The sequence below is a fragment of the Pezoporus wallicus genome, unplaced genomic scaffold, assembly GCF_028554395.1.
Source record: "Pezoporus wallicus isolate ANWC-B61680 ecotype Strahan unplaced genomic scaffold, APGP_CSIRO_Pwel_v1 contig_3952, whole genome shotgun sequence".
Classification (NCBI taxonomy): Eukaryota; Metazoa; Chordata; class Aves; order Psittaciformes; family Psittacidae; genus Pezoporus; species Pezoporus wallicus.
The window spans coordinates 12,583,822-12,596,445 of NW_026635034.1; the positions used below are offsets into that span (position 1 = coordinate 12,583,822).

Below are 12,624 nucleotides of genomic sequence, written 5' to 3' on the forward strand. Positions count from 1 at the left end.
GTGCAAGGACTGGTGTTGCCTCAGCAGACTGCCTCCACCTGCAGTCCAGCGGTGCGCAAACCCGCACTGAGCACATCTCCTCAATGCTTTGTGTGTGTCAGGGCACGCTGCTCACACGAGCTCTGCAATTGCAGAAACAACCGCTCTGAACAGTTCACTTGGCCTAGTTAGACTTGACAACAAAGAAACAACACAAAATTTTCTAAGTGCAGCATCCTCCCTTCACTCATCCCATTAATGTAATATTTGACTTAGGAATATGGAACTAATTGCTAAAGACAGCAAGGTCACACACTGTATTTCCATTGCATTTATGAGGCTTAATGAACCATAATAACAAAGGGTTAATCAACTGTTCCAAAATCCAAAATACCTGAAGTTGCTTTGGATAACCTACACCGCCTTCTGAATGAGCTGCTTGTTAGCCATGTGCTACAACTGGCACCCGCATCTGACAAAGTACTTGTAAAGTCTAGCACTTTAATGGAACTTTAATATAAAGTGTGACCAAAACCCATTCTGTATACAGCGTCCTCTGTTACGAACAGACCTTTCTATCACAGTTTATGAACAAAGTAAAAAAAAATTGCATAATAGGTGTAAAAGCCCATCTTAAATTAGAAAAATTGCACATTCACACATTAAAAAATTCCAGCTTCCTCCAACCTAAACATCTCCTGGTGATTTTGGATCTGTTCTGGGAAGGTGAAGCCTTCCCAGGAGTTAGTCCATACTGCTGAAATCCTGACAACAGTTGTAATTGTGGACTCACTGTCAAGGAGGCTGGGGGGAAGCACAAACAAATGCAAAAGCATGCATGTGTATTGTGGCCACTTGAGCCAAGAGCTGAGATGAACAGGGTCTTCCAGAACCAAAGCAGGGTTCTGGACTACATGGTAGCACTGACAAGCTCTGAGAGGTCTGATGATTATTCCCCCTCACACCTAGCTTAGGAATGACACAACATCTTCCAGTGCTGCTGAATGCAGCTCACGAGCAGTGGGGCATTCCCTCTGGAGAAAAAAAAAAAAGAGACAGATTTTCCTCTTACAGCCAGACCCAGATTTCAATGGGACTTTATTGGGCTTCTTCAGGAGGGGGCACTGTTTCTGCACATCTGGACTGTTTAGTACCAACTATGGAATCTCCTTTAGACAGCTGCCACAAACCTCTCGGGAAGAAAAAAAGAAAGAACTCCCCCCCCCCCCCCAGAAAAAAGGACAACCACTGGGAAATGGTGGGTAGATTTTAACTGGCAAAGCATGGTGTAGGCCAGCACCTTCTCTCTGCAATAGCAGACTTTAAGGGACAAGAGAATAGTGGGATATTAGAAAATAAACCAGCAATACTAAGCAAATTAATAGAAGATATACCAAGAAAAGGATTCTGGGGGAACACGCACAACTAAAAAGTGTTCTGTCAGTATTTCATAGAACAGATCATCTAAAATGAGCCATCCAGCAGTGGTAAATATCACAGGATCTAAGGGACTTGAGGCTAACAGTGAACACAAGCTCAGTGTCCTATTCAGACAAGCCTGTTGTTATTCAGAAGTGCAACTGTTCAAAATAATCTAACAAACAGGTACAATCTAGTCACTAAGTTAGAGCAGAGGAATTTACCTAAATCCTGACCAGCAGCACACCTCTTTCTTTGGTGAGCAGTCGATATTAAAAACATCCTATAGAAACAACTCTGAAAAGTGGGAAAACACAAATTCTCATGGGAATTGCGTATTTTTACATTTGTGCTGTTACTTTTTTCCTAATTCAGAAAGGATACAACTGATGTAAATACCTGGGCTGGTGTAGTTTGTTGCTAATCTGCTGTTTCTTAACCGCAACTTTACTTCTTAAATATGTTTTTTCTTTATCCTATCAGTTTTCTCAGTAACAAATACAATCAAGTATACTTCATGTGGTTTAACATGATCCAGCTTGTTTCAGCGTAATCTGCAACCACAGAACTTCCATGTAATCACAACAGTTAGCCAAGACAAGGGGTTAGAATGTGCTTACCTTAAGGACAGAAGTCCCATGGAGTTTTAACCTCTCATTACTCATATGAGTATTTCCCTTTTGTGAAAGAATGCAAATTCAGTCACATTCAAGGTATGCTCAGTATACAAGAAATATGAAGTACAGGTAATTCATGGAAGAACTAACATGGCACAGACTGGGACTTTCCAGGAGCAGCTATTTAATAGACTTATTTTGCAACTATTCTTTAAACCTCCTATTCAGCAAAATAACTAAAGATATGGTCAATTTTCAGTATATGTTCAGCTCTACAGATTTCAGTGGGACATCAGCACAAGCTTACATGCTCCCTGAAGGCCAGCGCATGTCAGCCTAAATTTTGTATCTCGTTCCACAGACTACTTCAGGCTTGGCTTCAAGGCTGACTAGGATTAACTGCACACAAGCGAAATAGTGACACCCATGGCAAGAGTAAAAAATGGGGTACAGCAGAAAAGAATCAGAAACAAAGACTCTTTGGCAAAGAACCTTTCCTGTCCAAATCAGAAAAGTGCTATTCCATCATGAGTGAGGGAGAACTCACATTCTGCACCTTCAGGAGGCAGAGTAGGCAGCCTGAAAGGCAGCACGTGAACCACTTGTGGAAAATGAGCTCTCTGTGTAGAGTAAAAGAGCCACAGCTTACAGCTATAATGACTACAGAGCTCTTCTTACTACGCTATGTCAGCTGATGGTGGAGGGCTGCAAAAATGGCTAGTACTATATGCAAGAGAACTTCTCAGGGTCACACATCTACTTTAACAGTATTTGTGGTGTCTGCTTCAAAGAGCTGTTTCTATTTTCAATAGTATTGCAGATACTTATGGAAATATCTGGATCTCAGACCTATGCAAACCTGTGCTAGGAGCTGCCAGTCACACTGGAGGTATTCTACGGACATCTTGCCACCTCCTGGGGAGCATGCAACTCACTCCAGGAGAAGGCTCAAAGAGGTGGAGCCAACAGAAAGCCTCAGGAGTAGTCAGGTTCACAATAACTGTCACAGTTATGTTGAGAAAGGAATGAACAAATGGTTAAATTCATGCAGTGGCTAGGGGAATCAATTGATGCAATACATTTGATTTGACAAGCAGTTCATTCAACTCTAAAATGATCCTCAATTTCCCAGCTAGTTATCACATTTTCCAAGTCTAATATAATAATACTTGAATTTTACTTTTATATTTCTCTCCATTTTAACAGCAAGAAAAACACTGCTGACATTCAGGCACCCAAAACTCCACTATGTGAGGGGGGTTGGTGGTGTGAAATCTTGCAAATCATAATATAGAGCCTGTTTAAAAATTCAGTACAAATAAAAGTGGCTCAAATCTACTTATTTTCTTCTTTTTAAAATTGGAAATATAAGTGGTAAAAACTTAAAATTAGGAAGAGCTACAGCCCTCCTGAACTCAGACCTTTCGCTCCCATTTTGCCAGCATCATTCCATTCCAGACTGAAGCGAGTACAAACATTAGCAGTAATGCAGTATGCTGCCGTGTTAAAAATGTGCAGTATGCAAATCACTACCCTCAAAAAAAAAAAAAAAAAAGCTATGAAAAATTTAGGTTTTGCAGAGGAAAAAATACTCTCATAATAGCTATAGAACTTCGTCTGTCTGCCAGGCAGATACTACCCTACTACAACACCACATCTCCAGTATTGACTTTCCCCGATCATTCTACTACCTGAGTGATGTCAGTGTAAATTCAGGCACCATTAGTAAATTTTTGACCAAACATATACACAGCACTGACAAAGGAGTAAACAACCCTTCAGCTTACCAGTACATGTAAAAAAGACACTGACAAAATGGAAAATAATATTTTTGTTTTTATGATAAATTAATCCTATCGTTTCCTCGTTGCCCCGGAAAAGCGAAAAGCTAGACACTATTTACTTATCAATCCTTTATTCTTTTTGCAAGGATTCCTTCTGCTGCCATTCCACACTGTTTACTTTGTAAGTAAGAAAATGGTAAAACTAAGTAGTCACGGGAGCATCCTCAATGCCTGTGTCCCTTGTTTTCTCTCTCCCTGCGCTTTAACTCCTCTTTGTAGCAGTATGAACAGTAATTTTCAGTCTCAGGACGACCGTAGAAGGAACAGTTCTCCTTCTTACAGCGGTTCTGCTGGATGGAATATATTGGGCAAACTGTGCTTCTGCCTTGATTTTTATCATTGTTCAACCAGGTCTGTGGCGCATCCTCATCAGCATATTCTAAGCAGTCTCTAATATCACCAGTATTGAACCCATTTGTGTATGTCTGAGACTTGTGTTCAGTAGGCATGGCATAGCTCAGCGATTCCACCGTGTTCACCGTGCGGATACCGGATATCCGGGCTGGGCTATAGCTCTGAGAAGACAGTGATCTGTTCTGTTGGGGATAGGTGGCACAGGTCTTTAAGGTGCCAACCACTGGCTTGTAGGTATCATCTTGGAAGCTCGATGGCTTGGAGTTGACATCATGCAAATGGATGACACTTTGCCTTTGGACAGGTGGAGTATGGCTATAGTGGGCAGATACTGGAATGGGTCCACTTTTCTTAGCACCGTTACTTGGTGAAGAAAATGACCCAGGAGTGGGGCTAGTGCGGTCTTTAAATTTTAAAACCAGCTGAGTTGTATGGCTTTGAGGCAAGACGGGTGATGCCCTATCCTGAGGAGATGTTTCTGATTTTTCTTTTGAATATGCTTCTGGCTCCAGTTTCCTACTAGATGACCCGTTCAGTGCAGCCTTTTTCTCAGCATCCTTTCTTTTCTGTTCCTGTTCTGCATTGAAACGCTCCTGTGCACTGGTCAGGTAGTAGCCTATCATCTCCTCGTGGAACTGATGCCTGTGACTGGTCAAAAGAAGGCCAGCAAAAATGAACTTCCGTTCCCCCTGCATGGCAGCTCTCAGAATATTGAGGCTGAGTTTCACGTCAGTGCTGTACTTCCATGGGTCGGACTGCTTGTCAGCGAAGGATTTAGCATTCGTCTTTTCGATGGGTGAGTTGCTTGCTCTGTCGGTCGGGGATGGAGTGGTCTTTTCAGATGGAGAGGTGCTCGCAGACTGTCCAGACTCCTCTTTGCTCCCTTTTCGAGACTTGGATTTCTTCTCTTTGACTTTCTCTACTGCATCGCCATTTTTTCCATTCCCTGAATTGGCTCTGCTCATTTTGCCATGCACCAGGCCGCCAAGACCACCCATATTCTTTTTCAATTTAATTCCCAGGGTTTTACTGAGGCTTCCTATTTTATTGGCAACTGAATCCGTCCTGGTTTTGTCTTTATCTTTCCTCTGCTTGTCCTTTTCTTTTTCTTTACTGTTTTTGCCATTATTGCCATTGGAATTACTACAGATGGAATCTCGGTCCGAGTCCATTGAGTCAGCCAGAGACTGAACATCTTCCCCAGCTGAAGCTGTAGGGGATTCTGGTTGAGCCAAAGGGGCCTGCTATGGAAAAGTAATTATGATTAGACACAGCAAGACCAGTTTCATACAGGGACCTGGTGCAAAAAAAAAACCCTAACCCTCCCCTCCCCCCCCAATCCAGTATGGTTTTTGCCATTAATTTAAAATGTACTTTTTAATTTATGCACTGACATTCTTTTCTTCACCAAATAAAGCTTATTTGGCTGTGTTATGTATCTTGCTTGTTCATACAGTAGCTTTTGGCTCATTTCAAGCACATTTGTACAACAGAGGTCAGCCATGCAGAGGTTCTGTGAAAAGCAGTGTCTGGGTGATGGAGAGATGTGAGTTAGTGCTCCTGCCGAGGGGGAGGCTGCAGCACAACCTCCCTGCTTGTACTGACCAGCTGAGTGGCTGGACAGCACCCAGGGATTGGTCACTCCACAGGAAGCATTTACAGTACAGGCTGCCTCAACAAGCATGGAAAGAAACTGACAATATTGTCATGGAAGGGAAGAGAGGTTCTGCTGAAAGCTGTAAGGGCAGTGCAGCACACAAACCTGTACGCAGCAATATTTCATAATTCATCATGTTCAGAACAATCTATTTAAATTACTTTATTCATTGTTCAGGGCCCTGGTGCATGGGAGTCACAGGTATGATGCACCAGAGCTAAACATCTAGCCTGGAATATGAAACCTCAACAAGCAGACTGAGGAATGCTGTGAGGTGCCTTCACCCCTACTGCAAAGATAATGCAGATAAAGCTCAAGTCAGAAGTCTGAGTTCCACTGTGTGTTTTAGGTAAAAACCCCATATTTCTGGAAAACGCAATAACGAGGATCCTAGGATAATTCAGACTGGGGCTGTGTTCATGTACTCCTGCAAAATCTAGTCTTGCTTTCAAACACCATGATGCTAAAATCTGCTAGAGAGAAATATGAAGCATATAACTAACCATAATGAGGGAAACAAAAAAGGGGAAAAAAAAGCTTTGGAGATGTACAGAAGTGCATGTCTGTCTGCTTCTTGTCCTTTGGTACTTAAGTGTTTGTTCTCTATCTCTATGGAGTCCATGACCACCCCACAAACCCATTGGGAGCAGAGCTGTTATCCCCACTTGGCAGAGGATAAAATGAGTGCTAAAGTGACCTGACGATGCTCATGTGGCAAGTGCAAAGCAGGGAGAGGTAACACAAGGTTCAGGCTCACAGTTTACAACTACAGGACCATTTTGGCTCTCCTTTTTCTGATGTGGTAGCTACATCAGCTACAGAAACTGTAGAAAAATGGATTTTCCCTTTCTTGCAGCTTGTTAAATCCTTTCTCCTTTTGTGTTGTTTCTCCTTTCAAATCCCATCTGAGTAGGCTGTCTAAATCACCTCCATCCTCTCCTAGCAACCTTTTGCCTCCAGACTAACCCCTCAATCAAGTCCATGTAATTTGCAGAGAAATTTGCAGCTGAGTAGGTGCCAGCTGGGCATGGTTCTAAAATAGCTTTCTTAGAGTACCAGGCTCCAGTTCAGCACCAGTCTGTGGCCTTTTGTCAGCCACTCTAAACTGGGAGCCGTCCAGGGGTGGAAATGTATTCTCAGAAGGAGAAAGGACCTGGATTGGTGACCTGACAGTGGCACTAGGAGAGCAAGCCAAAGCCCTCAGAAAACAATGGTGAGAAAAGGTCTATTTTAAGGCTTTTCTGAACTACACAGATTACAGAAATAAGTAACAGAAAGATTAAGCAAGAAAATACATTTCAGAACAGAGTACCAATTGTAACAAAATACACAAGCAATTCTGGTATTAAAACCAATAACCATAAAAATCTATAAATCTGACTGCACTGACAGTGAGCCATGAGTGACCTGTCCCTGCTGCTGGGACTCTGAGGTGTTTCCTGCAGTGGACCTACACAACATCCTGCCCTGCCTTGCATCCCTCATCTGGTTTAAACCGAGGTGGGTTCACCTTACCCGTGTCTCAGATGGTATGCGTATCCATGTTACATTCATATAGCTGTGCAGAAGATTAAGCTTTGCCTCAAGAGACAGAATCAAACTAAGGACAAAAAAAAGAAGGAAACAGTCAGTCAAAAAGCCTGAAAGAAAAAGCAACAGTTTTTAACAGGGAGAGATGCAACAGCAGCCTGAACTGTGACCATCAGCTGGAGGCCCACCCATGTCACCAGAGCACATGAATAAAGTCCTCTCTGGTGGCAGCTCTCCCAGTACTTCAATCAGGTACAGCTCAAGACATTTTACTGCTTAACACTAATGTTACAGAAAGGTCTTACTTGGCCAGTCTGGTGTTATCATTGTCATCTTTTCCCCACTCCCAGTCTTTCCCAGGATCGACAGCAAAGTGCAAAGGCAGCAACTTGTGTTCAGAGTCAGTCAGGGGGATCACCGCTGAAGTAGAGAAGAAACAAGGATTTGGGCAAGGGGAATGACCAAACCAAACCAAAAGAGATTCAGCTGTGAAAAGCAGCATAACGGGTTGAAGAAGGGCAGAATCTGAATGTGCTGCAGAACTGTCTCATCCAGAGCATCACAAGAGATTTATACCAGGCTCCATTTCCCTGTTTTGATGTTTGCGCAATAGAAGAGGAGAGGGGTAGGTTAATGCACTGATTGCTCCTGGAGTGAAGGACATCACCTGTGGAGGAGGGGAGACCTCTGAGAGAACAACATCTCCATTTTGTAATGCACAATTAACACTTCCTGGAGACAGAGCCATTAGAGTTACAGAAAGCAATAAAACCCCGAAATATCCTGCCTGCCTGTCACATGGATGCATACACTTGTTAATTATTCTGGTTCTTCAGTTTAGTTTTTTGTTTTCAGTTTCTGTTTTCCACAAAAATATATCGATAACACCATTAAAAAAAAAAAGCAAAACCCAGTAACGGTGATTTTGGACTTAAACTTTGAAGTACCATAAGTGAGGAGCATAGATCAACAAGCAGATGTGTTAAGAGGTCAGTCAGAGGCCTGGCTGTGAAGTACAGTGTAGAGAAAGACCATTACAGCTGCTACACTCCAGCACTACTGTCTAGCTGCTCTGGCTCTGCTGTCCTTTCCTCTCTCTGCTGGGGCTCAGCCCTCTGACACATCTCATAATGACTCTTGCTTTATAGCCAGCAGGCAGGGGCTGCACTTTGATCCTAGTGTCTGTCATTCACTACCAGCAAGAAATGAAGAGGAAACCACTGTCACCTTTAATTAAAGCCAACAATTTGCTTCCATTTCATTAGGGAAAAAAAAAAACAAAAAGCTTTTGAGGGACTGGGTGGGATCCTGAGCACAGATAGTGGTGCAGGTCACTGTGGCTCCTCTGACATCCATCAAGCAATTTCATTTTCTATACTAGAACCCTGAGGGACTCAGCCTGGGCATTCACTGCAGCAAAGTCAAGGGGCAAAGAAACCTGGGGGAGTCACCCAAACTTCATGGCACTGAAATACTGAAAACTTATTGGCTATAAGCTCTTTATAATCTTTTCTGCCGTTCAGACAGCATTGTTAAAACAAAGGCACAGCATTTTTGGTTAAATATTGTTCCTCGCCTAGCAGAACACAGGAGATTTAATCTGCATTTTAGATTAACTCAGTATTTGGTTCATAGAGTCTGGCAACAACTGCAGAAAGTCAGTGTATTTGGTCGTCTTTGCAGAGCGAAAAGAAAAGGTCAAACCTCTACAAAACATTGCACCCTAGTGCTTATAGTTGGTAATTCTTGAAATAATTCTCCTCATATTAACTGCAAATGTAGTACAGAACAGCTGGAGATCAGTCAGCTTTAGTTGCTGATACTGCTGTAAGATACAAGCACAGAAATTCAAATTGTAAGAGAATTTAGCTCCTTAAAGAAACTCAGTGTGAATAAGTAGCAGAGAATCTAACTCTACAGCTCAAAATACACTGTAAAGAGAGTTCCTGAAGCACAAGAACATAAAAAAATGTGTAGCAGAGGTGACAACTGAATACACTTTTTAACACTTAGTGGTTAATTTGAGGGCTTAACCTGCTCTCCAGTTGAAACCACAGTATTTGAAACAGTCTGCAAGTCCTAATGCCCGCAGATGGGACATGTCAAATGTAACAGCAGCGATTTTGTCCACAGCAGTTTTAAGACACATGCTGAGGGCTTTGATGCTGTTCCTCAGCTGGGTAGATCGCCTTCTGTGCTGTGAAGTCACAGCGGGTCCCAGCACTCAGCTTCCTGCCTCATGAGTCATTATTAATCTTCTGTACAGAAGAACATTTTAACTATTTCTGAAAGCACCAGCAAAACAAAGTGCTGACACAGATCCTGACAGTGCTGCTAAAAACCACTGCCACAGCTCTCACTGGTACTGCACACTGGTGTGGGCAGCGATCTCACCGCTGACTGCCTGACAATGCAGGGAGGTGCGGGAAGCATGCTTAGGGCAGTTGAGAGCTGGTCTTTATTTCCCATTAAAAAAATACAAAACACCTGCATAAATACAGTCCGCAGGAATACAGAAGTATTTACAGATTTTTATCAGATGTGTGGCTTTCAAAACAAAAGGGCCTTCAGTGATCACCAGAGTGCCAGCTTGTGCTGGTAAAAAGATGACATGGCAAAATGTGATTTAAATGCTCTCTAGACAAGAGGATGTTAGTATGTTCTCTCTCCTGATATGCCAGAGCAGAACTTCAGGTGTTCACATCAGCATTTAATCGACCACAAACATTTCAAGAATACAGGACATACTGTCCCCTCTGCAGGAGAGCTTCTCAGCACCTTCAATACGTATGTATGTGCATGCAGTATGTTCATTCAGATAGCTTCAGCTGCTGCTCCTGACAGCCGGTTACATGGCTGGGGTATAAATACTCTAAGATATGAATGGCCTGACTATCAGAGATGCTCCTTTTCAGTCACTGCATTCAGCTGCATTCAGACAGTTCACAATCTGGCCATGTGGCACCTGTACACTGCTTTCCACTCTCGACAGCTGCTGCTCTCCCTTCCGCTGTGCTCAAGCTGCCAACATCTCTTTGCTGGCAAGGTACAAAAATAAGCATTATTAGAGCATCCTTGTGCCAATCTATTTCCTGTCACAGTATTTGAAGAACAACGGCAATGCTGTGGTTGCTGTCAGACTGCTGCAGTCTCTTAACAGCAGATAGCTCAGCAACTGAAAACTAAAGCGTTCCCTTCATCCCAGACTTAATGCCAAGTGCTCTCTGCTGCTCCACAAAATTGAAGCCTGGGTATTCAAGGCCTTGCAGTAAAACATGTAAAATCACATCATAGAAAACAAATGTTATTTGGATTCAACAACCTTTTTAATTAACCTGGATTTATTTATACACAAAGCCAGTATTTAACGTTCCTGATGCTGTGCTGGACATTTGGCAACAGCTTTTCCTCCCCAGCATCATTCTTGTGTAGTTACAGGTGTAGGAAAATCCTACAGAAAGACAGCTGCTAACCACAAGACGTATATTTAACATTATTGCTTGCACTCGTGGTAGAAATCAAATATGTGATGTTATCAAGCCCAAGCTCTTGCAGTGTGAAATTAACAGTAATATTTGGCTTGTAATACTAGGAACGTTTCAGTAGGTGGCACCAAGGTGTATCACCGAATAACACATACTGAGAGCGGCGCTCACTGCCTCATGTCAGTCCTGTCACTTGGAGGATGCCACAATAGCAAAAGGTTCGGTGGGTGGCAGTTACCCTATCTGCAAACTTATTGCAGAGATAGTTCCATTCTGTATATTCAATCAGATTATTTACACCAGGCTCTTGCCAGACCTCTGATAATGAAGTATGGTATGAAGGCAGATTAACGTGCCTGAAATAAATGAGGTCACTGTCAGTCTACTGATGCTATTCTGATCCCAACTATTAGAAAGGAAGAAATGGACTGTGCCTACTACAGAACATGTCTTGTTTGATGACCAACGGAACTCAGACCTAAAAACAATTAAAACCAAAGACATGGAGGCATCTTCAACAACAAGATAACTACAATTTGTAACATTTTCATATATACAGGAGTTGTTAACAGAAGGCTGATGTTAGAGTCCTGGCTGCAGTGTGTCATCAGCAACCATCACCAGTGAAATCATACCCTTAAAATGTCTCTCTTAAACTCTATCTTCATTCATACCACGTTATTGCATTAAAATGGCATGAATGTGCTTGGCAGACTTTCATTTCTCATGAGGTGTTCTGTATCATACCTCAGAATACTGCTTTGGAAATGGTTCCTATGTGAAAAGCATTTTCCTCAGGGTTGTTTTTCTACAGATTGAGGGCTGGAAGGCAGCTGCAATGTCCCAGTGTATAATGCAAAAGCCAGACCTATTGCCAAGCACCTACCACAAATCCCTGAAATAGGTATGTGCCCCTGAAGGGTTGGACTGGATTGATCTTCCTGTTAAATATCTGACATCTAGATCAACCTTTTTCTTCATTTCTGTCTCGTGGTTCAGTCTCCCCTTCACCAACACACTCTCTGCCAATATCACATGCAATGCTTTGTACAGTGTTTCCCAGCTCTCACAGCCTCACATAATAAACTCTCTGCTCTTTCCAAGGCTGGCTTAATGAGAGGATTTGTACCTAAAAGCAAAACTCCACCCAATTCTTCTAAAGCCTCACAATGTTTTTTGCCAAAACTCTTTTCCCTTCCCCACAAAAGGAGCAAAGACAGCTAGGAGGCAACCTCACAGCTTGCTGTTACTAAGCAAACAGGTCTTCTATGTAAGGGCAGTTATAGTCTTAGGCTACTGATGGAGGAACAAATCCAGTCCTGAAGCTCTGGTTACTCCCAATCCCAGATCCAGGAAGCTTAAATTTGACACAGAAATATCTGGTCAGATTTGTCACTGTTCCAAAGTAAAACAGAAGACCGCAAGGCAATAAGATAAAAACCACTTCAACTAAACATTTTACATTGAGAAAAGTGCCTTTAGCACACTAGAAGAGGGATTTTTCAATTACATGATTTTCAACAGTCATCTGACTTGACTAACAGTCTTCTAAACACTTTACTGTCCCAAATTAACAAAGGCCTTTGAGAACCCAGAAGCACAGCAGGTAACTATGACATACCTATTTACACATACGGAACTGAGAGGAAAGGTTCAAATGCCAAAGACAGACAGTGACAGCACAAGGATTAGGACTGAAGAGTTCTTGTGATCAGACTGCTCAAACTCCTATGAATGCA

General features: G+C 42.5%; 1 protein-coding gene across 6 annotated transcripts in view; it reads right to left on the reverse strand.

Moving 5' to 3' along the window:
* Positions 1–3,913: 3,913 nt before the first annotated feature.
* OTUD7A (OTU deubiquitinase 7A) overlaps positions 3,914–12,624 on the reverse strand; it is a 148,761-nt gene continuing 140,050 nt past the window's right edge. For 5 of the 6 annotated variants that reach the window (XM_057399120.1, XM_057399111.1, XM_057399095.1 and 2 more), the window contains exons 14-16: positions 7,706–7,820; positions 7,386–7,470; positions 3,914–5,457 (exon numbers count right to left, since the gene is read on the reverse strand). In XM_057399120.1, coding sequence (XP_057255103.1) covers positions 4,024–5,457; positions 7,386–7,470; positions 7,706–7,820 — 1,634 coding nt within the window. In that variant the 3' untranslated portion in view covers positions 3,914–4,023. The remainder of the gene's footprint in view (positions 5,458–7,385; positions 7,471–7,705; positions 7,821–12,624) is intronic. The other variant, XM_057399129.1, reaches the window with a different exon arrangement.